We start from the raw sequence: 27,955 nt of genomic DNA, 5'->3' as shown, positions 1-27,955 counted from the left end.
TTAATACGTGTAGTTAAATATTTTAATTGTATTTCAATTATCATTGCTGAGAATAGAGTCGATAGGATGCGAGGGGCCATAAATTAAATACAATGTTCTATTCTAAGTTCCATACATGTATAAAACCCCATAAAACAGAGTGAGTGTTAAGACGTACAAACTATGCATATATCGAATATCATTGATCGAGGATATGTCTACGACCTACGTCTACCCGTTAGCTTAAAATAGTAACTCCGCATAAGAATGATTCCAATTTAGTGTTTCCCATTAGCAAAGTTCCCGAAGATATCATAAGATGCTAATTGTCAAAAGATGTGACCGTCATCTGTTTAGGTAAAACAGACTGACATTAACAGTATTTCACAATTAATCCGCTGCAATAATTTAATTCCAATAGATTTAAATATTTGGCTGATTGGCCATTTTCAAAATATTTGGTAAAATTGATTAAATATTTGTGGCGTACTTTGGGAAAAGACACATGCACCTTGCGATAAAGTAGAAAAAATAACCTTATTGCGAGGTGCTAAGGTTTATTTTTCGGGACACATTTTATAAGTATCTTCTATTAATCCGTAAATGTTATATTGAAACTTGTGCAATGGGAGTTGAAGTAATAATAAATCTCTCTTACACCTTCCGTGTACAATTCATATATATCTACACACTACTTCGCTACCTTTAGTAGTCTATTACAACACCAATTGTCAGCCAATCAGAAGTCTTATAAAACTTCCAATCGGCGATCACCATTCTATATCATAAGATCTGTAGAGTTTCTACGTTTCAATTTGACTAATATTTTCTTATTTTAGAGTTCATATGTCATAGTCATGTAGGTTTAAAATTGTCAATATATGTACGTATTTCGGAACTATGTTTGAATCAAATTTGATCCTTAATACATAGACAAGGTCTATACTTGATTGTGCGAGCAGTAGAGATGTTGAATATTTGACACATTAGAAAGTAGTTCTAACGAGTTACCTTATTTTAAAATAAATATTGCTTTCCATGATTGAGCATAATCGATATTTAATTTTTAGAGCTGAATTATTAGAAAAAATCTTAAGCGTATATAAAATTATAGCTATAAAAAATTACTCATAATATGTATAAAACACATTTACGGTACTAAAAAACCCAACTTTTACCTAAACAATTCGGTAACGTACCTTTTTTATACATAAAAAAAATCCTTTAAAAACGTTCTTTTTAAATCTTCGCTTATGACATTTTAATCCATCGATTCTTTTATTTCAAAATTTTAACTAATAATTCAAAATCTAGTCCATTTTGTCAAGAGTAAATGAACATCTATCTAATCTGATTTCTCTTACTTTAGGATGGTAACCGTCGCGCGGTAGGAGTGACAGAGCGACTTCTCGTTTGCGATAAGATCTCAAGTCGCAATACGCCGGCGTGGGGACTCTGGCCCAGTCTTAACAACATAACAAATAAAATTTTAAGTGAAAATTGCAGAATAAATTCAGGCTACTTTAGTTTGATAATTACTGTTTTATATATAATTATTTGGCACAACATTTGAGGATATATACTTGAGCGTCCATTGTAAGTTAATTTAAAGTCAATTCAGTAATTTATTAATCAGAAAGTAACACTTTTAAAATAAATTAATTATTATGACAAAGCTCAAAATGTTCTTTTATGTAGCGAGCTATAACAGACGAAAGGCTATTACAAAAAACGTCAAGTAATATAAGAGCTGATAACAAAATATTTGACACGTTCAACCCCCGAAGACATGCTTCTTTACACGTTTAAAAATGATTTCCAAATGCTTTTTAAATAAGTTTATACGTATTAGGTTTGAGAGCCACAGGCACAGGCCTCCTCTCGCGCGTGAGAGGAGGCCTGTGCCCAGCAGCGGGACGTATATAGGCTCACATTATAGGTTTGAGAGCCAAGCTCAATTATCCCCAAATATTTAAAAGATAAAGTATAATATTGCCTGATTAGTTAAGACGGCCGGCCAGGGTCCCCAGGCGGCGCGGCGCGGCGCGCTCACGGCGGCAGGTTCATCTGCAGGGTCTGCAGGTACGCGGATGTCGAGTTGAGCAGCCCTATGCGCTGCTTTTGCTTGCGTTGCTCCGTCATCTGGGGAAACGTGACGTTATCAGATAACATTACTTTCTTAGGTTGTCTGGAAGCAGGGCCGGATCTAGGGTAGAACGAGTGGAGCGGCTGCTCTAGGCGCCGGATGGCAAGGGGGGCGCCAAAATGGCAAATGAGAAAAAAAATTAAAAGACGCGAGTTTGGGGGTGGAAAATACGCTTGAAAACTTCAACGAAAGGCGCCAAAACCCGATTTCGCTCTACCCTGATCAAGGGCTCAGGCCGGCACTGTCTGGAAGAGATAGCTCTTTAGCGATAAGACCGTCTGTTGTTATCTCTGTCTTCATGTATTATGTGTGTCTCTCTGTAAATGTTTTATTGAGGTTGTGCAATAAAGAGGATTTGTATTGTATTGTGTTACTTGTTGGTACTACCGCAGAATAAATAATAGCACTAGGTAGAGAAGGTTCACTCTCTAACAAAACGCGTTTATTACGACAGATATGACCGCTTGGTGGCGCAAGCGCGAGCAGGCGTTGGTTCCGTAGCGGTGCGCGGCAACTACTATGGCTAGACACCAAAAATGGTGTCGGCCGCATGCACTTGTAGCGACGCGACGAAATCGCGAAGTGAACCACGCCTGGTACTAGGATCTGCTATTTTAGGGCCTAACTCGAAATTAATACTTTAGACGTGCTTCCTTGAGGATCTATACTGAACACTACAATCTTCATGTAATTATGGCTGATCTGAATGGAAAAGTGCTCTCGATCTGAGTATCTTGATGATGATCAAGATTTTTTGTGAACGTCGATTGAAGGTCGATGACTTGTAGTGTTGACAACGCGCGTGTAACTGTAAATCCTGGGTCAAGGTATTCATAAGATACCTTGACACCAAGCTTAGTGGAAACCTTTCCAGTGATGTTTTAAACCGTTTTTGTGACATGTTTTTGTAAAATTTTGTTGTATAAGCGTCCTGAACAAATCTTATTCTATTCTATAATAGAGCAGGTCTGAAGTGTCGGTTCTTGGCCGCGCAGCTTCGTGAGCACTGTATGCTACTGTGATTTTCCAATTGATGATGATTAAGATACTCAGATCGAGAGCGTTCTTTTTTTTGTGAACGTCGATGAAGGTCGACGAGTTGTAGGGTTGCCACCTTGCGTGTGACTGTAATGTAGTTCGTTTTTTTAGCATTAGAAAGAACTTGCAAGAAGATAAGCGATCTTGACATGTCTTTTAATTGAAAAACGCTTTTTAAAAATCAAAAACTATTACTTATGAAAGCAGAAGAATATAAATGATCGTATTAGATTCATAATTGTTACATATTTGCCGTAACTTATTTTTAAAATGTGTTTTTCAATTAAAAGACACATCAATATTGTTTACCTTATTTCTAATGCTAAAAAAAACGAAGTATAGAGCAGGTACCTGGTCGCGCAGGTCCGTGAGCAGCTACTGTGATTTTTGCAATTGATGATGATTAAGATACTCAGATCGAGAGCGTTTTTTTTGTGAACGTCGATGAAGGTCGACGAGTTGTAACTTGTAGGGTTGCCACCTCGCGTGTGCGTGTAATAGAGCAGGTACCTGGTCGCGCAGGTCCGTGAGCAGGTCGGTGAGCGCCCTGACGGCCTGGTGCGCGCGCTCGAGCTGCGCCTGCAGGCTGCGCAGGGTTGCCACCTCGCGTGTGCGTGTAATAGAGCAGGTACCTGGTCGCGCAGGTCCGTGAGCAGGTCGGTGAGCGCCCTGACGGCCTGGTGCGCGCGCTCGAGCTGCGCCTGCAGGCTGCGCAGGGTTGCCACCTCGCGTGTGCGTGTAATAGAGCAGGTACCTGGTCGCGCAGGTCCGTGAGCAGGTCGGTGAGCGCCCTGACGGCCTGGTGCGCGCGCTCGAGCTGCGCCTGCAGGCTGCGCAGGGTTGCCACCTCGCGTGTGCGTGTAATAGAGCAGGTACCTGGTCGCGCAGGTCCGTGAGCAGGTCGGTGAGCGCCCTGACGGCCTGGTGCGCGCGCTCGAGCTGCGCCTGCAGGCTGCGCAGGGTTGCCACCTCGCGTGTGCGTGTAATAGAGCAGGTACCTGGTCGCGCAGGTCCGTGAGCAGGTCGGTGAGCGCCCTGACGGCCTGGTGCGCGCGCTCGAGCTGCGCCTGCAGGCTGCGCAGGGTTGCCACCTCGCGTGTGCGTGTAATAGAGCAGGTACCTGGTCGCGCAGGTCCGTGAGCAGGTCGGTGAGCGCCCTGACGGCCTGGTGCGCGCGCTCGAGCTGCGCCTGCAGGCTGCGCAGGGTTGCCACCTCGCGTGTGCGTGTAATAGAGCAGGTACCTGGTCGCGCAGGTCCGTGAGCAGGTCGGTGAGCGCCCTGACGGCCTGGTGCGCGCGCTCGAGCTGCGCCTGCAGGCTGCGCAGGGTTGCCACCTCGCGTGTGCGTGTAATAGAGCAGGTACCTGGTCGCGCAGGTCCGTGAGCAGGTCGGTGAGCGCCCTGACGGCCTGGTGCGCGCGCTCGAGCTGCGCCTGCAGGCTGCGCAGGGTTGCCACCTCGCGTGTGCGTGTAATAGAGCAGGTACCTGGTCGCGCAGGTCCGTGAGCAGGTCGGTGAGCGCCCTGACGGCCTGGTGCGCGCGCTCGAGCTGCGCCTGCAGGCTGCGCAGGGTTGCCACCTCGCGTGTGCGTGTAATAGAGCAGGTACCTGGTCGCGCAGGTCCGTGAGCAGGTCGGTGAGCGCCCTGACGGCCTGGTGCGCGCGCTCGAGCTGCGCCTGCAGGCTGCGCAGGGTTGCCACCTCGCGTGTGCGTGTAATAGAGCAGGTACCTGGTCGCGCAGGTCCGTGAGCAGGTCGGTGAGCGCCCTGACGGCCTGGTGCGCGCGCTCGAGCTGCGCCTGCAGGCTGCGCAGGGTTGCCACCTCGCGTGTGCGTGTAATAGAGCAGGTACCTGGTCGCGCAGGTCCGTGAGCAGGTCGGTGAGCGCCCTGACGGCCTGGTGCGCGCGCTCGAGCTGCGCCTGCAGGCTGCGCAGGGTTGCCACCTCGCGTGTGCGTGTAATAGAGCAGGTACCTGGTCGCGCAGGTCCGTGAGCAGGTCGGTGAGCGCCCTGACGGCCTGGTGCGCGCGCTCGAGCTGCGCCTGCAGGCTGCGCAGGGTTGCCACCTCGCGTGTGCGTGTAATAGAGCAGGTACCTGGTCGCGCAGGTCCGTGAGCAGGTCGGTGAGCGCCCTGACGGCCTGGTGCGCGCGCTCGAGCTGCGCCTGCAGGCTGCGCAGGGTTGCCACCTCGCGTGTGCGTGTAATAGAGCAGGTACCTGGTCGCGCAGGTCCGTGAGCAGGTCGGTGAGCGCCCTGACGGCCTGGTGCGCGCGCTCGAGCTGCGCCTGCAGGCTGCGCAGGGTTGCCACCTCGCGTGTGCGTGTAATAGAGCAGGTACCTGGTCGCGCAGGTCCGTGAGCAGGTCGGTGAGCGCCCTGACGGCCTGGTGCGCGCGCTCGAGCTGCGCCTGCAGGCTGCGCAGGGTTGCCACCTCGCGTGTGCGTGTAATAGAGCAGGTACCTGGTCGCGCAGGTCCGTGAGCAGGTCGGTGAGCGCCCTGACGGCCTGGTGCGCGCGCTCGAGCTGCGCCTGCAGGCTGCGCAGGGTTGCCACCTCGCGTGTGCGTGTAATAGAGCAGGTACCTGGTCGCGCAGGTCCGTGAGCAGGTCGGTGAGCGCCCTGACGGCCTGGTGCGCGCGCTCGAGCTGCGCCTGCAGGCTGCGCAGGGTTGCCACCTCGCGTGTGCGTGTAATAGAGCAGGTACCTGGTCGCGCAGGTCCGTGAGCAGGTCGGTGAGCGCCCTGACGGCCTGGTGCGCGCGCTCGAGCTGCGCCTGCAGGCTGCGCAGGGTTGCCACCTCGCGTGTGCGTGTAATAGAGCAGGTACCTGGTCGCGCAGGTCCGTGAGCAGGTCGGTGAGCGCCCTGACGGCCTGGTGCGCGCGCTCGAGCTGCGCCTGCAGGCTGCGCAGGGTTGCCACCTCGCGTGTGCGTGTAATAGAGCAGGTACCTGGTCGCGCAGGTCCGTGAGCAGGTCGGTGAGCGCCCTGACGGCCTGGTGCGCGCGCTCGAGCTGCGCCTGCAGGCTGCGCAGGGTTGCCACCTCGCGTGTGCGTGTAATAGAGCAGGTACCTGGTCGCGCAGGTCCGTGAGCAGGTCGGTGAGCGCCCTGACGGCCTGGTGCGCGCGCTCGAGCTGCGCCTGCAGGCTGCGCAGGGTTGCCACCTCGCGTGTGCGTGTAATAGAGCAGGTACCTGGTCGCGCAGGTCCGTGAGCAGGTCGGTGAGCGCCCTGACGGCCTGGTGCGCGCGCTCGAGCTGCGCCTGCAGGCTGCGCAGGGTTGCCACCTCGCGTGTGCGTGTAATAGAGCAGGTACCTGGTCGCGCAGGTCCGTGAGCAGGTCGGTGAGCGCCCTGACGGCCTGGTGCGCGCGCTCGAGCTGCGCCTGCAGGCTGCGCAGGGTTGCCACCTCGCGTGTGCGTGTAATAGAGCAGGTACCTGGTCGCGCAGGTCCGTGAGCAGGTCGGTGAGCGCCCTGACGGCCTGGTGCGCGCGCTCGAGCTGCGCCTGCAGGCTGCGCAGGGTTGCCACCTCGCGTGTGCGTGTAATAGAGCAGGTACCTGGTCGCGCAGGTCCGTGAGCAGGTCGGTGAGCGCCCTGACGGCCTGGTGCGCGCGCTCGAGCTGCGCCTGCAGGCTGCGCAGGGTTGCCACCTCGCGTGTGCGTGTAATAGAGCAGGTACCTGGTCGCGCAGGTCCGTGAGCAGGTCGGTGAGCGCCCTGACGGCCTGGTGCGCGCGCTCGAGCTGCGCCTGCAGGCTGCGCAGGGTTGCCACCTCGCGTGTGCGTGTAATAGAGCAGGTACCTGGTCGCGCAGGTCCGTGAGCAGGTCGGTGAGCGCCCTGACGGCCTGGTGCGCGCGCTCGAGCTGCGCCTGCAGGCTGCGCAGGGTTGCCACCTCGCGTGTGCGTGTAATAGAGCAGGTACCTGGTCGCGCAGGTCCGTGAGCAGGTCGGTGAGCGCCCTGACGGCCTGGTGCGCGCGCTCGAGCTGCGCCTGCAGGCTGCGCAGGGTTGCCACCTCGCGTGTGCGTGTAATAGAGCAGGTACCTGGTCGCGCAGGTCCGTGAGCAGGTCGGTGAGCGCCCTGACGGCCTGGTGCGCGCGCTCGAGCTGCGCCTGCAGGCTGCGCAGGGTTGCCACCTCGCGTGTGCGTGTAATAGAGCAGGTACCTGGTCGCGCAGGTCCGTGAGCAGGTCGGTGAGCGCCCTGACGGCCTGGTGCGCGCGCTCGAGCTGCGCCTGCAGGCTGCGCAGGGTTGCCACCTCGCGTGTGCGTGTAATAGAGCAGGTACCTGGTCGCGCAGGTCCGTGAGCAGGTCGGTGAGCGCCCTGACGGCCTGGTGCGCGCGCTCGAGCTGCGCCTGCAGGCTGCGCAGGGTTGCCACCTCGCGTGTGCGTGTAATAGAGCAGGTACCTGGTCGCGCAGGTCCGTGAGCAGGTCGGTGAGCGCCCTGACGGCCTGGTGCGCGCGCTCGAGCTGCGCCTGCAGGCTGCGCAGGGTTGCCACCTCGCGTGTGCGTGTAATAGAGCAGGTACCTGGTCGCGCAGGTCCGTGAGCAGGTCGGTGAGCGCCCTGACGGCCTGGTGCGCGCGCTCGAGCTGCGCCTGCAGGCTGCGCAGGGTTGCCACCTCGCGTGTGCGTGTAATAGAGCAGGTACCTGGTCGCGCAGGTCCGTGAGCAGGTCGGTGAGCGCCCTGACGGCCTGGTGCGCGCGCTCGAGCTGCGCCTGCAGGCTGCGCAGCTCCAGCTCGCCGGCCTCGCCCTCGCCGCCGCCCATCAGCGACAGCGCGCGCAGCCGCGGGAACCACTCCAGGTTGTTCGACTGGATAACATACACGTGTTAGTCCGCATCCACTGACAATCCAACCTCTAGACTGAGCTTAGGCCAATTATTTCATGAAACCGATGCTGCCAAAAATACGGGGGTGCGGGGGGACGAGGTGAGCGAATCCCGTGCCGTGATTGGTCCGTTCAAATACACAGACCAATCACGGCACGGGATTGACTCGAAGATGGAGTAACGCTACCGTATGTGTGGCAGAGGGGGTAGCGCGACTATGCTATGTCTAGAGGTTGGATTGTCTGTGTCCGCATCTAACTGTCTCATACGATACCGTTGTTTAAAGATCGGCTTTCCTAGGATAGCGGTGCCGTCATATAGCAGCCGTCTCCATACAAATACTACGACATCCATATTTAGCCGTATTGTTTAGTATGGAAACGGCCGCTACATGACGGCACCGCTATCCTAGGAAAACCGATCTTAACTGACGACAGGGCGAAAGAGACAGGACTAAAAATATTGATAATTATGTATTATTATATATATTAAAAACGGGCCACTCACGTATTTTAAGTCGAAAACGCTCGACATGTTTCACTCCGTACCGAGAAATATCATCAGGAGCTTGCGTTGACGGCGACGGACCGGCGCAGACTGATGACACTCCTCGGTACCGAGTGAAACATGTCGAGCGTTTTCGACTTAAAATACGCGAGTGACCCGTTTTTAATATATTCAATATGTCTGTGTCTCACGGAAATTTTGTTATTATAATTTATAATTATTATTGTAAAACAAAATAACCTCTCGCTCGATCGATAAGTCACCTTGATCATGGAGTGCACGTAGCTCTCGGGGCCGGTGTACTCGGTGGGACCCTGACCCGCACGAGCACCATGAAGTAAGTGTAAGGCCTGAGTGGACGCTCGAGTGGCGTGCAACGGGGCGGGGCGTGCGGCGTGCATGTTAAACAAATGCAAGCGTATAGGAGCGGCCTTAGTGCACGCTGCTCACATCACGCGTGAGCCCACAGCCACGCTGCACGCCCCGCCGAACGCTCCGCCTCGAGCGTCCACTCAGGCCTTACCCTTACACTAAGGGTTATTGTTAGTACTGTACGGAGGGCAACACGAGTCCCGCTGTGGTTGTACTGTACCTTGATCATGGAGTGCACGTAGCTCTCGGGGCCGGTGTACTCGGTGGGGTCCTTGACCCGCACGAGCACCATGAAGTAAAGGTAGTGCCACATGTTGTGTTCGCTTTTTATGTGTTCCTCGAACGAGACCGTTTTGTTGTCGAATGATGATCTGTTCAATCCTGCAAGAGCAATATTAAAATAAGGGTTCATCCACATATTACGTCTTAAAAATTTGTGTGATGTGGACGACGGACGGATCAATGGACGACCCCTAAAGACCCGTATTCAAGGATTTTTTGCAAGAATTCATATTGTAGTTACATTGCTTTGATTACTAAACCCTATTTACCAAGGCTTAGTAAATACATATGTTAAATAGTATTTCATACAGGCGTATACCCATTAGCAAGAAATTGCTCAAAATAAACAACATTTGCAAATATATAATTTCATTGTAGAATAGAATAGTTTTTTATTCGTAAACACACAGACGACACACATAATTACACATAAAGAATACAGTGAAAATAAAGTGTCACGAAATGGCCCCATCTCCGCATGTTGCTGGCGACTTCCAGCGCTGATCTTCCGATGAGACCATCAAGTGAGAAATCACGGAAGGTAACAGACAAAAATAAAGAAACATAAAACACAGTTTACACAAACGGATTCAATAAAAAAACAGAGATACAACATGACGACATAAGTACATGACACCGAGTTAAAACAACCGACCGAACATGTATCGGTCCGGTCGGATCATACTGTGACGCGACATTATACACCCACCCAGTGGTGTAGCTAGACGTGGGCCGTCGCTCACGGCCTCGCGGCTCAAGAGGGGCTTCCCGCGAGGCCCTTTCGGGCACAGTGAAAGAAAAGGGCCTCGCAGATACGATTTCGCCCACGGCTAGATAAGTTCACGCTACGCCACTGCACTCACCGCATTGTTGTACACTCACCGCAAATAAAGCAATGGTTCTTGAGTATGAGCTCCTTCTGCTGTTTCTCGCTGCGCAGGTCTGCGAAGGTGTCGATGATGACGCCGAAGATGAGGTTCAGCACGATGATGATCACCACGAAGAAGAACAGCAGGTCGTACACCACCCGCGCCACGAACAGCGGCTCCTGTACACACGGACACGGGTGATCTCAAGGTCAGCACGAAAACTTAGAAAACGACACATGATGATTTTTGTAAATTGTAAACTGAAATAGATATTACACACTAAAGAAAATGCGACCAAATCCATCGGTAGCCGAGGCGGGAATCGAACCCGCGTCTTCAGCTTATGCGGTTAACGTCCTGACCACTAGACCACCCGGCCACGGCGGTACCCGTCCCAAATTCCCTGGTGTATGCTATCATTGAAAGGCTAGGCGCCGTTGACAAACTCTAAGTACGAGCAGTGTGTGCTTGCACCTCCTATCCGAATCCTTTACTGGATTCATAAACTAGGAATCCTCTAGACTGAGCATAGTAACGCTACCCGCTCTGCCACTTATACGGTAATTTTACTCCATCTTCGAGTCAATCCCGTGCCGTGATTGGTCCGTGTCTTTGAACGGACCAATCACGGCACGGGACTCGCTCACCTCGTCCCCCGCACCCAAGTATTTTTGGCAGCATCGGTTTCATGAAATAATTGCTCTAAACTCAGTCTAGAGGATTCCTAGTCTATGACTGGATTACGGTATAGCGAGAGATATGGTGCTGCCATCTATTCAACTAGGGAACAATCAAATTATTTTTTATGAAAATATTATTTAAAAAAACACTATCATATTTAAATTATAAACTGAAATAGATATCATACACACACAATACAAAATATTTTCGTTAAATAATAATTTGATTTGTTCCCTAGTTGGTTTTGTAAATTGTGTTCGTCACAATTCCTTCATGACTCATGACAAACAGCATGCATGCTGTTTAAATCGACAGCATTTTGTCATTATCGTGGCGCATTTTCTATATATTTATTATTTTGTTGTGTTGACCAAATATACAGCATTAATTTTCAGGCGACATAAGTCACAACTAGTATTATACGCCTATATATACCTTTAATCATCGGGAAAAAAAGAAGCAACCGTTGTTTGTAGGTGTGCCGTATGCGTCTGTATGGCCCGTTTATTGCACACTTACCCAGCTAGCGGGCGCTCGGAGCACGTCGCCGATGCCACCACCGTTACGCAACCCCTGAAATTAAACAGATCAATATTTATTTTGCCATCGCTTCATAAAATATGATATTTAACCGGTTTTTTTACAACAGAAATAAATGTATAGTTGGTATAATGTAATGCGCTTAAGCACGCGCGGAGTAGTACTTTGCTACTGCTACGGCTCTCACTCTAAATATAATACCGTTGAGATATTGTAATACTCTTAAGGTAAATTTTAATGTTATTCATGGTGTAAGTCTCGGTATCTCAGATGGGAGAGAAGAGCGTTGTGTGTTCCTCGCGAGCTCAAGTTTGATCCGAAGCGAAGATATCACTGTTCACTGTTGGTCGTGCAGGTACTTGTTGGCCACGTCACATGGCGGCCCCGCCCGGTACAACGCACCTGGTTGAGCGTGCTCACTATGCACATGATGAGCGAGTCGCAGGAGCGCTCGCGTATGTCGCCGCCGACGGACACGAACCGTCCGCGGGCGCACTGCGGGCTGCCGTCGTGCAGGTACTTGTTGGCCACGTCACATGGCGGCCCCGCCCGGTACAACGCACCTGGTTGAGCGTGCTCACTATGCACATGATGAGCGAGTCGCAGGAGCGCTCGCGTATGTCGCCGCCGACGGACACGAACCGTCCGCGGGCGCACTGCGGGCTGCCGTCGTGCAGGTACTTGTTGGCCACGTCACATGGCGGTCCCGCCCAGTACAACGCACCTGGTTGAGCGTGCTCACTATGCACATGATGAGCGAGTCGCAGGAGCGCTCGCGTATGTCGCCGCCGACGGACACGAACCGTCCGCGGGCGCACTGCGGGCTGCCGTCGTGCAGGTACTTGTTGGCCACGTCACATGGCGGTCCCGCCCAGTACAACGCACCTGGTTGAGCGTGCTCACTATGCACATGATGAGCGAGTCGCAGGAGCGCTCGCGTATGTCGCCGCCGACGGACACGAACCGTCCGCGGGCGCACTGCGGGCTGCCGTCGTGCAGGTACTTGTTGGCCACGTCACATGGCGGTCCCGCCCAGTACAACGCACCTGGTTGAGCGTGCTCACTATGCACATGATGAGCGAGTCGCAGGAGCGCTCGCGTATGTCGCCGCCGACGGACACGAACCGTCCGCGGGCGCACTGCGGGCTGCCGTCGTGCAGGTACTTGTTGGCCACGTCACATGGCGGTCCCGCCCAGTACAACGCACCTGGTTGAGCGTGCTCACTATGCACATGATGAGCGAGTCGCAGGAGCGCTCGCGTATGTCGCCGCCGACGGACACGAACCGTCCGCGGGCGCACTGCGGGCTGCCGTCGTGCAGGTACTTGTTGGCCACGTCACATGGCGGTCCCGCCCAGTACAACGCACCTGGTTGAGCGTGCTCACTATGCACATGATGAGCGAGTCGCAGGAGCGCTCGCGTATGTCGCCGCCGACGGACACGAACCGTCCGCGGGCGCACTGCGGGCTGCCGTCGTGCAGGTACTTGTTGGCGGACTCGTCGGAGCACTTGTCCATGTCGTAGCGGGGGTCGTCGTCGTCTGAAATATACTTAGACATTAGCTTTTGGTGGAAAAGAGATAGAGAATTCAGTGGAAGAATATCCTGATTAATCCTTAATTCTCCAGTGGAGAATTAATCCATAAAATTCTACACTGGAGAATTCTGAGGTGATTGCGTTTTCAGTAGAAATATTGTTGATCAGTTGAATGCAGGGGCCGGCAGACTTGAAGAGAGGAAGATCATACCGCAAAAGAAATCACGCATTTCAAAGAGCCGCAAGTCGTTTTCAGAACTTTAGAGTCAGACCCAGCTAACTCGGCAGCGATTTGGATAGCACAGACTGTGGAAGTGTTCAATTAAACGTCATAATTTCATAGAAGTTTGACGTTTAAAACAATGCACAGTCTGTGCTATCAAAATCGCTGCCAAGTTAGCTTGATCTGGACTCTCATGTGTTTTTAGGGTTCCGTAGCCAAATGGCAAAAAACGGAACCCTTATAGATTCGTCATGTCTGTCTGTCTGTCTGTCCGTCTGTCTGTCCGTCCGTATGTCACAGCCACTTTTCTCCGAAACTATAAGAACTATACTGTTGAAACTTAATAAGTAGATGTATTCTGTGAACCGCATTAAGATTTTCACACAAAAATAGAAAAAAAAACAATAAATTTTTGGGGTTCCCCATACTTCGAACTGAAACTCAAATTTTTTTTTTTTCATCAAACCCATACGTGTGGGGTTTTTTATAAACTGAATAGTTTGCGCGAGAGACACTTCCAAAGTGGTAAAATGTGTGTCCCCCCCTGTAACTTCTAAAATAAGAGAATGATAAAACTAAAAAAAATATATGATGTACATTACCATGTAAACTTCCACCGAAAATTGGTTTGAACGAGATCTAGTAAGTAGTTTTTTTTTATACGTCATAAATCGCCTAAATACGGAACCCTTCATGGGCGAGTCCGACTCGCACTTGGCCGCTTTTTTAAAGAGCTGCAATCGTATTTTCAATACAATCACTGGTCTAACGCACCGTCCAGCCGGTCGACGTTGAGCAGGAAGCGGTCGCGGAAGAACATGTAGCCGACGATGGAGAACATGTAGACTAGCACCAGCGCCAGCACGGCCGTCAGGAGGATGTAGCGGTCGCGTGTCACCGACCACAACGTGCAGGGTACTCACCGTCCAGCCGGTCGACGTTGAGCAGGAAGCGGTCGCGGAAGAACATGTAGCCGACGATGGAGAACATGTAGACTAGCACCAGCGCCAGCACGGCCGTCAGGAGGATGTAGCGGTCGCGTGTCACCGACCACAACGTGCAGGGTACTCACCGTCCAGCCGGTCGACGTTGAGCAGGAAGCGGTCGCGGAAGAACATGTAGCCGACGATGGAGAACATGTAGACTAGCATCAGCGCCAGCACGGCCGTCAGGAGGATGTAGCGGTCGCGTGTCACCGACCACAACGTGCAGGGTACTCACCGTCCAGCCGGTCGACGTTGAGCAGGAAGTGGTCGCGGAAGAACATGTAGCCGACGATGGAGAACATGTAGACTAGCACCAGCGCCAGCACGGCCGTCAGGAGGATGTAGCGGTCGCGTGTCACCGACCACAACGTGCAGGGTACTCACCGTCCAGCCGGTCGACGTTGAGCAGGAAGTGGTCGCGGAAGAACATGTAGCCGACGATGGAGAACATGTAGACTAGCACCAGCGCCAGCACGGCCGTCAGGAGGATGTAGCGGTCGCGTGTCACCGACCACAACGTGCAGGGTACTCACCGTCCAGCCGGTCGACGTTGAGCAGGAAGCGGTCGCGGAAGAACATGTAGCCGACGATGGAGAACATGTAGACTAGCACCAGCGCCAGCACGGCCGTCAGGAGGATGTAGCGGTCGCGTGTCACCGACCACAACGTGCAGGGTACTCACCGTCCAGCCGGTCGACGTTGAGCAGGAAGCGGTCGCGGAAGAACATGTAGCCGACGATGGAGAACATGTAGACTAGCACCAGCGCCAGCACGGCCGTCAGGAGGATGTAGCGGTCGCGTGTCACCGACCACAACGTGCAGGGTACTCACCGTCCAGCCGGTCGACGTTGAGCAGGAAGTGGTCGCGGAAGAACATGTAGCCGACGATGGAGAACATGTAGACTAGCACCAGCGCCAGCACGGCCGTCAGGAGGATGGACCGCCCGTTGCGTGTCACCGATCGCATCACGTTCAGTAGGGTCTCTTCGCGGTACACAATGTCTAGAAGCTGAAACAAACATATTTAAAATAAACAAAATAATTGTTGACAAAAATAACGTATATTTAGAACTCTTTCATGAGATATTTTTTTTCTAATTTTAGATAAATATACTGCAAAATGGAGATACTTGTATTATCGCTGATAAGATAATATTTGGATCTTGGTTTTATTTCCAGGTCTTGTAAATGATTTTATCTGTAAAGCCAAAACAAATATTATTTTATTCCAGACTTCTTTATGGTCTTCTATAGGTTCCGCCTCTTGATAGACACATTTTGAATTTAAGTTGTTTTAGTTTAGTTTAAGTACACTCTTGTTTTTGTTTGACATCATATTATAATTAGTGCACACTCCATCTCTTCTTGATTTTATATTTGTATGCCAAATGGCAAAACATTGTGAAACATAAATTAATGTATAAGATCTATATTTAACCTATGTTTACAAAAAAATATTGAATTCTTGAATTTTTTGGTGGCCCATGAGGGGGGGTATTGGTCACTCACCAGCACCGAGAAAAAGAATGGGTGGCAGCAGATGCCCAGGAAGCAGAAGCCGAGGTACGCGCCGTGGTAGAGGAGCTCAGGGTCCCGGAGCACCCGGCGCGGGGCCTTGGACAGTGTGCCCTGGTTGCCCATGATGGAGACGAGGTGGACGCCCTTCACCACTATCTGGAAACAAAGGGTAAGTTCAGAATTACAATTGCGCAAGTAGCGATATTACAATTTTTTTAATTAAAGAAAAGCGGCCAAGTGCGAGTCGGACTCGCCCATGAAGGGTTCCGTATTTAGGGGGTTTATGACGTATTAAAAAAAAACTACTTACTAGATCTCGTTCAAACCAATTTTCGGTGGATGTTTGCATGGTAATGTACATCATATATTTTTTTTAGTTTTATCATTCTCTTATTTTAGAAGTTACAGGGGGGGGGGGGGGACACATTTTACCACTTTGGAGGTGTCTCTCGCGCAAACTATTCAGTTTAAAAAATATATATATTAGAAACCTCAATATCATTTTTGAAGACCTATCCATAGATACCCCACACTAGTGTTGAGTCGCTCACTCGCGAGGCACCTCTTTTGTACCGCTCATTATGTTAAATTGTCGCAGTACTTCACACCGCAAAAATGTCTTACTTCACTCCTCCATTCATTTTACTCATTTACTCGCGCGCATCACATACACCTCTTGCCACACAAATCATTCACACACTTCAAATTTCAAAAAACTCTCATCCTTTCAAATTCACTCGCGGGCCTAATAGCTTACACGCCCCTTACAACCAACTCTCGCGCGAGGCGCGAGCCGCTAGGTGCTCGCCGGCTCACTGACACTCAAATTAAGAAACGAGTAACCGTCCACACTGTCAACTGCCGAACTACAAACCTTATTGCAATGGCAAAAGGTCCACCGAGAAATGCGTTGAGTTTGTACCATTCACCTCGTCACTGTGACATTGACATGAACACTTCAAATTCTTCTAGCCGGTTTAAACTCGCGCGAGCCACGAGACGAGCCGCGAGCCGCGCCACGAGACGAGAGTGTAAGCGGTGGGCTCGCGGCTCGTCTCGTGGCTCGCGCGAGAGTTTAAACTGGCTATTAAAAATCATTTCAAAATGAAACAATGAATTAGAAATACCAAAAGAGGGAGTGAGACAGACACTTCAATATCACCGCTTCACTACCGAAAATACGTTAAAAATTAAACACGAAAGACAACAAGCGTAAGTGCTAATAAGTGCTGCACGCTTTCATACATCTTACGCCTTTTTGATCCTAACTCACTTGTCAAAATGGCCGAATGGCGCGGGAAATCTAAGTCATCAGAACGAAGTTCGACATGTTGCTTCTCTGTCGCACTTGTAAATTCGTACGTAAGTGTGACAGGGCGGCAAGACGTCGAACGTGGTTCGCCTCTGACTGAGCATGCATGTGACGTGAGCATTTACGAAGCATGCTTAGAAACAGTAAAGGATAATAAAGGATTACTGAACAAAATATTATTTAAATTTTTGCAATATAATACGGTGAATACGGTCGGTAGTTTACACAAAATGTGACAATTTACGTTAGTGTAGTAATTAAATAGTAAGTATAATTTACTAAGTGTAATAAACATGTATTTTACGTAATGATTTGAATTTGTATTACTTTTTGTTACCGTTCTTCGTAAACAACGTTGAAATAAGTGGTATCCAGACAAGACAATTTTTCGCCAATCTGATGAAATTCTCCGATCGAATCAGCAGGTGCGGACACATAAATGTCAATTTTCATAGACTGTTTCATAAGGGCCCTCCACACTCGTGCGCGAATCGCGGTGCGAAGCCGCGAACGCGAGTGTGGCGTCGATTTCGCAGATTGTTCACGCCTTCGCGCATTGTTCCCCATTTTTTGTCAATTTTTCGGCCCGCGTCAAAGGAGGCGCGAAGCGCGAACTAGCAAGACTCCACATTACTCACTATTTTGGCTCATCAGTTGCAAGATTAATATTAATTATATTATATAAAGCGTCTATAATTTACGGTTTTACAACAAAACAAAATGGAAAAATAGCCACAGCAAGTATGATGCCGTAGATAAATGACAGTTAAACTCGATCAGCTGATGCTTTTCCGCCATCTTGGCGCGAACCAAACTGCGAATTCACCGTGAAGTGTGCGAGTGTGGAGTCATAATTCAACGTCGCAATATGTTCGCTCTGCGAAGTCGCGCCGCGATTCACGCGCATAGTCTGGAGGGGGCTTAGGGAATGCAAATTTCCTGTTAGAGTCTGTTCGGAAAGAGAAGAGTCGTGGAATGTATTGAGCCCCATACATTCAACGACTCTTCTCTTTCCGCACAGACTCTATTCTATTTCTTCACTTGACATTCTTGACAATCTCAACAATCACCATGAAGTAAGACTGAATTCGCAAGAAATAGTGCGAAATGAAACGCAATTTATAGGCAGCTGACACTGACAGTAGTGACAGTGACGGAACAAGTTTGCAACAAGATCTTCGTTTAGTTTATGAGTCCAATATGTTGTCTTATAGTGATAATGCTAATATATATATATATATATATATATATATACCGAAATATCTAAACAGGGACATTGTTTACACGATTAAATATACCTGTGGCTCGTGGCTCTACCTTACCTTGGTGTCTTTTGCATACGAAAATGTAGTGAAAAATATTGCGCGAATGTGCTTTTATTTACTATCACATTACTGTTAAATGATCTGAAGTGGTAAGTTAGTTATTTTTATCTATAATGATATATAATTAGAAGAAAATATGGAATTTGTTCTCCTTACTTTGCTAAAAAACAGTCGTGCAGTTTTAAGGCTACTATTCTTATTGAAATATATTATTATTAAACTGTAAATAATATCAAGTAGCAAGGATTGAAATTGAATTGAACAATCCATAAAACAGCTAAATTAGAACAAGTTTCATAAAAGCATCAAAGTTTCTATGTAGGATGTAGGTCACTAGGTCCTTGGTTTGATTCTTAGTTCTTAAATTGATCTGTCTTTCTTTTTCTTCACCTCGAGAATTGCATTCAAATTAAATATTTATGTGTAAAGGATAATAGGAGTATAATTATATTATATGGTTTGGCCCAGGACTGTCTCATACCAAATAGAGAGAATCATATATATCATACTGTCAATAACTCTATCTTTTCTAGTACTAGCATCCAAAAGAATGGGATGAGTATAACTTTCCTGGTTCTTACTGACTGACAAGTTGTGTTTGACTAAAAATTCGGTTTAACTAGTTTTTGTTGCCGATAACTCCGATAAGCTCTGAACTTATCGGAGAAAATAGCCGATGCCGATGCTGAAAATATGCAAATATGCCAGTACCTCACCTCATTTGAAGTAAGACATTGTAACACCTCATTTTTGAAAAAGAGGTACTCATACAAACTCATTTTAAATTGATGTCCTGCCCATCACTACCCCACACGTATGGGTTTGATAAAAAAAAATGTTGAGTTTCAGTTCTAAGTATGGGGAACCCCAAAAATTTATTGTTTTTTTTCCTATTTTTGTGTGAAAATCTTAATGCGGTTCACATAATACATCTACTTACCAAGTTTCAACAGTATAGTTCTTATAGTTTCGGAAAAAAGTGGCTGTGACATACGGACGGACAGACAGACAGACATGACGAATCCATAAGGGTTCCGTTTTTTGCCATTTGGCTACGGAACCCTAAAAACACGGCTAGGGCAAGATTGGAACTTTCCTAGAACATTTTCAGAACGTTGGCTCGATGGCTCTTACCAACTGAGCTACAGAAGTTTACCAAACCCGTGCAATTTTTTCTTTCTTCCAACGTCTTATGTGCATATCTTAGTTTGATGGGGACAAAAATGCACCAGTGCTAGGGATTAATTAAATTAAATCAAAATTTTATCGACATCTTAAATATATTTAAAATACGGGTCACTCACGTATTTTAAGTCAAAAATGCTCGACTTAAAATACGCGAGTGACCCGTTTTTAATATAATTAATATGTCTGTGTCTCAAGGAAGTTTTGATATTAAAATTTATCGACATCGACTTAAAAAGCAATTTTCATTTTCGCTGGCACTATACGTGAACCAAAATTGTCCCCGTCATCCTTAAGGTATGTATACCGGCAGCCTGAGGGTCTACCGCGAAAACCGAAATTAGCAAATTGCGGGGATCTTCCTCTTTTCCTCCAGTGAAGGCGTAATTAGAGTGACAGAGAAAGATTCCCTGGAGTCACCGTTAGCATGCCCAGGGTCCACAGGGTGGGCTCGGGCCCGGCGCTGAAGATGAGCCGCACGATGCCGCTCGCCAGCAGCGCGCGCACGCCGGACGAGCGCGGCAGCCACGTCACCAGCGCGGCCGCGCTGCCCGACACGCACCACACCACCAGGGATAGGTGCTGGCCCAGTTCTGTGGGTATCATGACAATTCGGGCTCATTTAGACGACTCGAGAACTCGCATGCGAGTTTCATTACATTGCGGGTTTTGATCGGTCGGTTGAATTGGACGTAACCAACAGTCCGCAATGTAACTAAAATCGCATGCGAGTTCGCGCGCCGTCTAAATCAGCCCTTCAGGGGCTATTCCTAACAAGTTGTCACCACTGGTAACAGCTAGGATTTTTTTTCTCACTTTTCACCACTACACACAAAAAAATCCCATATTACCAGTGATAATTACTTGGAGATAAGAGGTTGAAATAAATTTAGGGGGCCTTAAGATCGGTTTTCCTAGGATAGCGGTGCCGTCATATAACGGCCGTCTCCATACTAAATAATACGGCTAAATAAATATGGATGTAGTATTTGTATGGAGACGGCCGCTATATGACAGCACCGCTATCAGAGGAAACCAAAGCTTTAACGCTGATTCAAAAGACAAAGGGCACAAGGTATACACGTAAGTATCAAAAGATCATACGAGGTTAGAAATTTCAAGGTAACAAATGTATCATCAATGTTATATTATAAATTTATAATGGATCAAAAGTATATTCGAAAAATTTAACGTTTTGAAAAAGAGAACATACGGTATAGAAAAAAAGGAAATAAAAAAAGTCATGAGAACGTAGTACTGACTACTAAGTTAAATTGTTAAAAAAAGGCCAAGCAAAATTAAAAGTTTCAGTGAAAGTGAAAGGAAGGTGAAAGTTGTAGATAAGTTTTGAAATCATGCAAGGTGACTGAAACTCACTCTGAACCATCTGATAAGCTAGAAAGTTAGCATGCACTTCTAAATATAGTCAAGAACGATAGTTTGTACAAAAGATTTAAATAGATAATAAAGAACATTTTAACCCTTAGCCATATTCCGTGAGATTGACTTATGTAGTTCATACCAAGCGACTTGTTTTTGTAATATGACCTACATATTAACAGAGAAGGACTAAGGGTAGAAAGCTCGAAAGCACAGAAATATGTATACAGTTAAATAGTATTTGTATACTGAAGAAAGTTAGTCTAAAAGAAAGTACCACAATTTATTCTAAGTTAGCAATATTGATTGTATAACATATAATAGCGCCATATGTACAGTAAAAGTATATAAATAAACTTACTGGGGGTTTCTTCTTGAAATGGATAGAAAAAAGCAACGATGACGTTGATTAGAACAGCGAAGTTGAATAATATCGTGCTCCATAGCGACATGTAGGACGACACCCAGAACAGGAATGGTTGACCTGTAAACAAAATAAAAAGTCAGTGAAACACTTATTCCAAGTAATTTTGCTGATTACCAGTATTTTTTCCCTGTTCCAATTCCAACTAGTTCTTTATTCTTTATTCAGGCAAACACTAAGTATAAGTTTACAGCTATAGCCAAGACACTTATACTGTTAATAGATATGTAGTCAGTATGATAAAATTAGTACACTTGTATTACACACATTATATTATACACTTTTCGAACTATCTCTAGAATTAAACATAAGTACATAGTAAGTATTACTAAGTTACATAGAGATTTAATAAAAATCCGATATTAAGTAACATAGGTAGAGTTTAAAAAAAATCCTGATTCTAAGGAAACTAATTCACACTGCTAACCGAATTTAACACGCTTTCTTGTAGAGTTAGACCAAGAAAAGTCTGCAAGTATTTTGATAGCATACGCATTGCAAGTGTTATATTTATTTTATACGTCATAATTCATAGAAGTTTGACGTTTAAAATAACACTTGCACTGCGTGAGCTATCAAAATCGCTGCACACTTTCTTGTTCTAACTCTATTTATGTTTTGAGACTTCGTCTTAAATACTTTACATACATATAAGTGTTTCTGTATGCCAAGTATTTTCCATGACAGTTGGGGCACCAATAGAATTATTTTATCACATATATTTTATTTGTATTTTTAAATAGTGTACACATAAAATAAATTATAAACTGAAATATATGTCTTCAACTTACGCCGCAGACGCCGGTTCGATTCCGGCGTCGGCCATCGGAAGACTTGGTCATATCTCCTTTAGTATATTATGACATTTATTTCAGTTTACATATTCCGTGACTTACCTCTCAACTTCTTTTGCCATTTCATCTCGTGGAAGAGGTTGTCGAGACGGGAAAAGAAGTCGGTAACCTATAACATTAATATATTACTTAGTATTCTTTTAATTTAGTCATTGTATACATACTTTGTACATTGCATAATTTTATATTTTATATAATCAACAACAATGCACTTGATTTCAATACATGACAATGTTATTGCTGGACTTATCGTGATTTTTTAAATCTAGACCTAGAGCATAAACAAACTCAGACGCATAAAATGTGTGTTTATGATAGTGGTAGGGTGAAAATACTAGTAGTAACAGTGACCTTGCTGCCCTGGTCGTCTCGCTCGGCGGTCTGCAGCACGCGGTGCTTACTGTCGGCGGGCAGATACTCGCAGATCTCCGGGAGTAATACTATCTGTTCCAGTAAAGTATGAGTACAGTAACAGTGACCTTGCTGCCCTGGTCGTCTCGCTCGGCGGTCTGCAGCACGCGGTGCTTACTGTCGGCGGGCAGATACTCGCAGATCTCCGGGAGTAATACTATCTGTTCCAGTAAAGTATGAGTACAGTAACAGTGACCTTGCTGCCCTGGTCGTCTCGCTCGGCGGTCTGCAGCACGCGGTGCTTACTGTCGGCGGGCAGATACTCGCAGATCTCCGGGATGGGGAATACTATCTGTTCCATGCTGCGGTCCGTTCGGACTATCTGATAGGATAACCATCAAAAAATGTTAAGAACGCATGTTTGTTAATATTTTTCTAAGCAAACTCAGCAAGTACAGTGGGCCACGAAAGTGGTCTACCAGTTTTGACAAAAGTTTCTGCGAGATCTAACGATCGCTAAGGTTGACTTTTCTAACGGAGTTTAAAGTAAATCGACCTTGTTGTCTCATGACGTTCAACCGTAGGGTAGACCACATTTTTGGCCGACTTTACCTAAATTTTTTTAAGAATATTTTTACTTACAAGTAACACGTATAAATACTTGCAAGTAACAAGTACAAATACTTTCAAGTAACAAGTACAAATACTCGCATTTAACAGCTAAGAATACTTCTATGTAACAGGTAAAAATTGTAACAAATAACAAGTGTAAATAATGACAACATGTAATACTAGCCAGTAACAGGTATAAATACTAGTTAGTGTACCTCTATCTGCGCCGTGTGAGTACGGTAGTACTGCAGCGCGAGCGCGTGCTGGTGCGCGTTGGCGGGCGGCGCGCGCACCAGCGCGGCCAGCTCCTTGTTGTGGCCGGCCAGCTGGTGGCACAGGATGTAGATGTTGTGGCCCACCTGACGCACACATCCTATATTACTTAAGCTTTGGATTCCTCCGAAAACGGTGCCGTCATATGACGGCCGTCATATAGCGGCCGCAAAAGACGGCCGTCTTTACGGTGGCGACATGTGGAAAGTACCACGGCGTCATAACACACCGTCATCCACCAAGGTCAAAGCGGCAAATTTGAAAAATGTAGGCGCGATGGGATAACGTCCCATAGAAAATTTGAATTTCGCGCCTTTTCCTACTGACAAGATTTGCTTGATCATCTATAATTTACTTGGAGGATGAAATATCATCAGAAGAGGAAAATAATCGTAGTACAGAATCATTTATTCAAATCTCATGTCATTTATTCAAAATGGCGTCGCCGCTATCTAATAAAACGTTCACGAAACTATCGACACCGTCATGACGGCCGTCATCTTACGTTACGTTGACAATCAACGTAACGTAACGTCGTCTAGGAAACCGCGCCATCTTGTTTACATAGACAACGTTCTAGTGACGTCAGTCAACGCTATATAGCGGCCGTAATATGACGGCACCGTTTTCGGAGGAATCCAAAGCTTTATGGACATACTACACGCAGCGGGCCTATGGGGCTCTCCGGGTCCAATATAACAACGTGTTCCGGGTCCTGGTGGGGCTGCCCCGCTTCTGTAGCGCATCAGGGATGTTTGCTGAAGCACGCATAGATTGCTTTTATACGACTATGCGCAAACGATGCACATCCCTGGTGCGCCGGGTGCGGGCCAGCCCCAACCCTATCCTGCGTTTGATAGCCGAGAGGTTTGACTGCCCATATATGAGGCACTGTGATGATATGCATGTTTCTAGAAGTACTTATTATGTATAAACGATGTTGTACTTCTAGAAACATTATTTTATTATTTTATTTTTTATTTTATTTTATTTAATCAATTTGTAATTATATTCTTTAACAATAAATCTGTATATATAGTGATAAGTGTAAACACTAACATAGCTATAAGTACATACTAGCAATATCTATGAGTCAAAGTTACTTGAAATAAATTATTTATTATATTACTATATTATTATTACACTTCTTAGCCCTGCTTGCACCATCCCACTAACCCGGGGTTAAGTGGTTAAACCGTTCACCTAGTACTGGTAACCATGGTAACTCCACGTTTAACCGGTTTACTCCGGGTTTGTGGAATGGTGCAAGTGTGCCTTATGAAAGAAATAAGCGGTTTTCACTTATTTACAATATTAGTGGTGGTAATGGCTACAACTGTTCCAAATTTTAGGTATCTACGTCAAACGGTCTCCAAGAAAAACGCATTTAACTGATTTTCAAGACCGAAGTGATCCCATAAGGGTTTCCACGGGAGACCAGCGTCGGGGACTTCAAAGGTTCCTTGACATGAAGCTGAGTGGAGACCATTTCAGGAACGCTTTATAACCAATCTATGTCAGTGTTGTTATTAGTCAAGTTTAAATTAAGCGTTTTTGAATAAAGCACCTTCTATTTTATTCTATAAGTGTTCCGTGAACAAAGTTTTGTACGGAACACTAAAAAACAATAAATATATAACAAGAGAAAGTACCAAAGTAAGTAAGTAACCACTAGGGTCTCCATACATATTTTCTTCACCACAAGCGGTTAAAATTTTCTTGGTACCTACTTTCCTTTACTTTAATGACCGACTACAGGCCACAAAGTGTGAGATTTCTCGTCCTGTTTTATGCTCAATATTGATTTTTATAGACGTGTGTTCGAGCTTTATTTATACTTTTTTAAGTAATTTATACTCACTTCCTTAGGAGACACGCCTTGTACGGGCGAGTCATCTTCAGAATCAGAATCCGCGTCTGGTGCGTGTTCCTGATGGAAGGCAGAGCACGCCACATCTACCTGCGGAACAATTCACCTTTGTAAATATTAATAGGCCATATACGAAGTATGCACCCACCACCAGTGTATGTATGTGTATGTATGTATGGTCCTCTTAGCATTGGTTTGCAATCCATCTACGAGAAGGATACTCCAAAATAAAACCAGGGATGGAGTTACCGTAAGGCGCGAGTAGGGTCCAACCTGAAATAAGCGGCAGATTCCTGCAGCCGACCTGTCTCCACACGTATTGGCTCACCTTTCCTGTGGGATAAGACAGTGACGCCGAGAGGGTAATGCAGGTGCTGGGCAATACTGGGCATCCCTGCGTTTCCTTAATTCCGTCCTAGGCGGTGTAATGTTTTACACCATAAATCGTCTGCGATAGACGCTGAAGGCCAATGATGATGATGCACCCACAGAGGTGGGTTAGCCACGGAGTGGGTGCTACAACGTAAACGCCGGAGTGACGGGCCTTGGAGGAGATGGCGGGACGACCTGAACGCATTAATTTCTCAGCAACAGGACGGATACTGCTCTCAAATATAAAACTAGTATTTCAATGGTAACTGTAGAGTGTAGTATATTCAAATGTCATTTAATTCCTTGATATTGATTTCTATTCATATTTTCTGCACATTAGTTTAATTTAGATTTAAGACAACCTATATCTTGGAGTGATTTTAATCTTAAACATACAATAATATGCTTAAAATTTTAATCATTTCTACATATGTACATATGTTTTTTGCATGCCTGTTGGTCAAATATAGCGACACCACTTATTATAAGATCACTGTATGTACTACCTATATTTGCGAATAAAACATTTTGAATTTGAATTTGAATTTGAATTAATATTAATCAACTAATCAATTTATACTTAATATTAGATTTATTAGAATTATTGATAGATGTAGCTCGTGTTTGTTTTTGCATGCCAGTTGCTGGTGAAGTATGCATGTGCTACTTAGTTACTAAGTCATCTTTTGTACCATATTTTATGCAAAATAAAGGTATGTATTTGATATTTGAATTGGGAAGTTTGGAAGTCTAAGCGGCGTTTGCCCAGCAGTGGGGCTGGTGTCACCATTCGCTAGGTTCAGGTGGGGTTGATGTCTTCAGAATGAGAGCGTACTAGGAGCTTACCAGCTGGCGTGGGTTCATATTATAGAGTATCCTCTCGGCATTATTCTCAGAGTCGTTCCTACTCTCCATAATGGCGAGCAGGAGTTTGGAAGCGTTGTTCTTGAGCTCCAGCACTAGCTCCATCCTTGTCTTGCCAAGGGGGTTGATGTCGTTCAGAATGAGAGCGGTGATGATGTCGAGACCGTTGCTCTCGTGCGTCGCTATGCAGTTTTGGTTCTCGTGGCAGGGGCCTGGGTGGAAAATTTAGTATGAATACTTTCTTAGATAGTTCCACAGTTATTGTATATCAACCATAACTACACCCCTTCATTTGTCTTTTTTTTATTATAAGAGTTTTCCCGACAATTATGTTAAAAGTTCCTAACTCTAGTAATAATTAAAAAACCCGGCCAAGTGCGAGTCGGACTCGCTTTCCAAGGGTTCCGTACATTAAGTCCGACTAACGCTTGACTGCACATTTTACTGCACTATTTTGTGTATTTTCTTCAAAATTTTAGACCCAGTACTTTCGGAGATAAAGGGAGGGGGAGGGGAGGAATTGTCGGACGGACAGACAGACAGACAATATCCAGAGAGGAAAATGGGTACCACGTTTGTACCTTCGGAACAGCTCACAGGTAGGGACACATTCTGACCTTGGCAGTACTCCGTGAGGGTCTCCAGGGTCTGGTTGATGAGCGCCACGTTGCCCTCGTTGATGTACAGCCCGAGCAGCCCCAGGCCTCCGGTGGTGGAGCCGCAGATGCAGTCCAGGAACATGAGGGTCTCGGACACCAGGTTGTAGTTGGACTTGTTGTTCTGGTTGCGGAGGAGGTTCTGAAATGTAACACGGTGAGTGAATCTCCGTGCAATGATTACGAATTTACTACAATCTAAAAGATCAAAGACGCCTTGCTTTTCAAAGATTTACATACACTAGAAATTAGTGCTTGTGCCACCGTTAGCTTTAGAGCAAAAGCTGAAGATGGCAGTTAAAGTCCGGTCTCGGGCAATAGAGGGCTTTGTCACTATTTGTTCGATATAAAATATAAAGCACCTATTTTAGATTACAGCTTTTAGGTTTAAACTAGTTTAATTTAAGCTAGTATCTTGCTTATTCGCTCCAACATTTTGAAAAATTACAAATGTTTATTATTTTCTGTTACTATTTCTTCTAGAACCTTCTTTAAACAACAAATACCTGCAGGTCTGGGTTGTGGTTCTCACAGAGCAGCTGCAGGAATCGCAGGATGGGCTTCATGACGGACACTTTGGCCGGTAGCACGTCAGAACTGCCGGCTTCACGTTTCTTCTCTGCCATTATTTCTTCTAGGACTGTTGAGCCTGTCGAACGGGTTATTTCTTATTAATTTTTAGATGCACGCTGTAATTTAGTATTATAATACAGTCTCAGTGTTACAGATGCAAGTGACATCAGAAACGAGGTCCCATATAGTTGTTAGGAGCCGTTTTAGAACATGAATATCGAAGTAAAATAGAGTAAAGGGCTCAATTTCTGATTCAACATAAATGACAGAATTGTATGGTTTAAACATATTTTTCGTAGGTCTAATTGAGTTTATGTAGCAGCAGACGATAGACTATTTTTTCCATTCTATAGAAAGATATCGTGATTCTTATTCCGAAGAAAAA

General features: G+C 46.7%; 1 protein-coding gene and 1 non-coding gene across 2 annotated transcripts in view; both read right to left on the bottom strand.

The window, feature by feature from the left end:
- Nucleotides 1-2,028: 2,028 nt before the first annotated feature.
- LOC134658488 (inositol 1,4,5-trisphosphate receptor) overlaps nucleotides 2,029-27,955 on the bottom strand; it is a 108,655-nt gene continuing 82,728 nt past the window's right edge. Inside the window, exons 45-62 of the mRNA XM_063514174.1 lie at nucleotides 27,504-27,646; nucleotides 26,959-27,139; nucleotides 26,324-26,553; nucleotides 25,097-25,195; nucleotides 23,178-23,321; nucleotides 22,607-22,732; nucleotides 22,042-22,108; nucleotides 21,083-21,205; nucleotides 19,762-19,934; nucleotides 15,511-15,675; nucleotides 14,833-15,010; nucleotides 12,624-12,796; nucleotides 11,235-11,288; nucleotides 10,048-10,213; nucleotides 9,104-9,264; nucleotides 7,822-7,986; nucleotides 3,674-7,768; nucleotides 2,029-2,121 (exon numbers count right to left, since the gene is read on the bottom strand). Coding sequence (XP_063370244.1) covers nucleotides 2,029-2,121; nucleotides 3,674-7,768; nucleotides 7,822-7,986; nucleotides 9,104-9,264; nucleotides 10,048-10,213; nucleotides 11,235-11,288; nucleotides 12,624-12,796; nucleotides 14,833-15,010; nucleotides 15,511-15,675; nucleotides 19,762-19,934; nucleotides 21,083-21,205; nucleotides 22,042-22,108; nucleotides 22,607-22,732; nucleotides 23,178-23,321; nucleotides 25,097-25,195; nucleotides 26,324-26,553; nucleotides 26,959-27,139; nucleotides 27,504-27,646 — 6,536 coding nt within the window. The remainder of the gene's footprint in view (nucleotides 2,122-3,673; nucleotides 7,769-7,821; nucleotides 7,987-9,103; nucleotides 9,265-10,047; nucleotides 10,214-11,234; nucleotides 11,289-12,623; nucleotides 12,797-14,832; nucleotides 15,011-15,510; nucleotides 15,676-19,761; nucleotides 19,935-21,082; nucleotides 21,206-22,041; nucleotides 22,109-22,606; nucleotides 22,733-23,177; nucleotides 23,322-25,096; nucleotides 25,196-26,323; nucleotides 26,554-26,958; nucleotides 27,140-27,503; nucleotides 27,647-27,955) is intronic.
- On the bottom strand, nucleotides 10,342-10,413 carry Trnam-cau (transfer RNA methionine (anticodon CAU)). The gene has a single exon. It is a non-coding gene; the product is annotated as a tRNA-Met (tRNA).

Source organism: Cydia amplana, chromosome 22 (genome assembly GCF_948474715.1).
Source record: "Cydia amplana chromosome 22, ilCydAmpl1.1, whole genome shotgun sequence".
Taxonomy (NCBI): Eukaryota; Metazoa; Arthropoda; class Insecta; order Lepidoptera; family Tortricidae; genus Cydia; species Cydia amplana.
The sequence above is the reverse complement of the archived record's forward strand: the minus strand, read 5'-3'. Positions and strand labels throughout refer to the sequence as shown.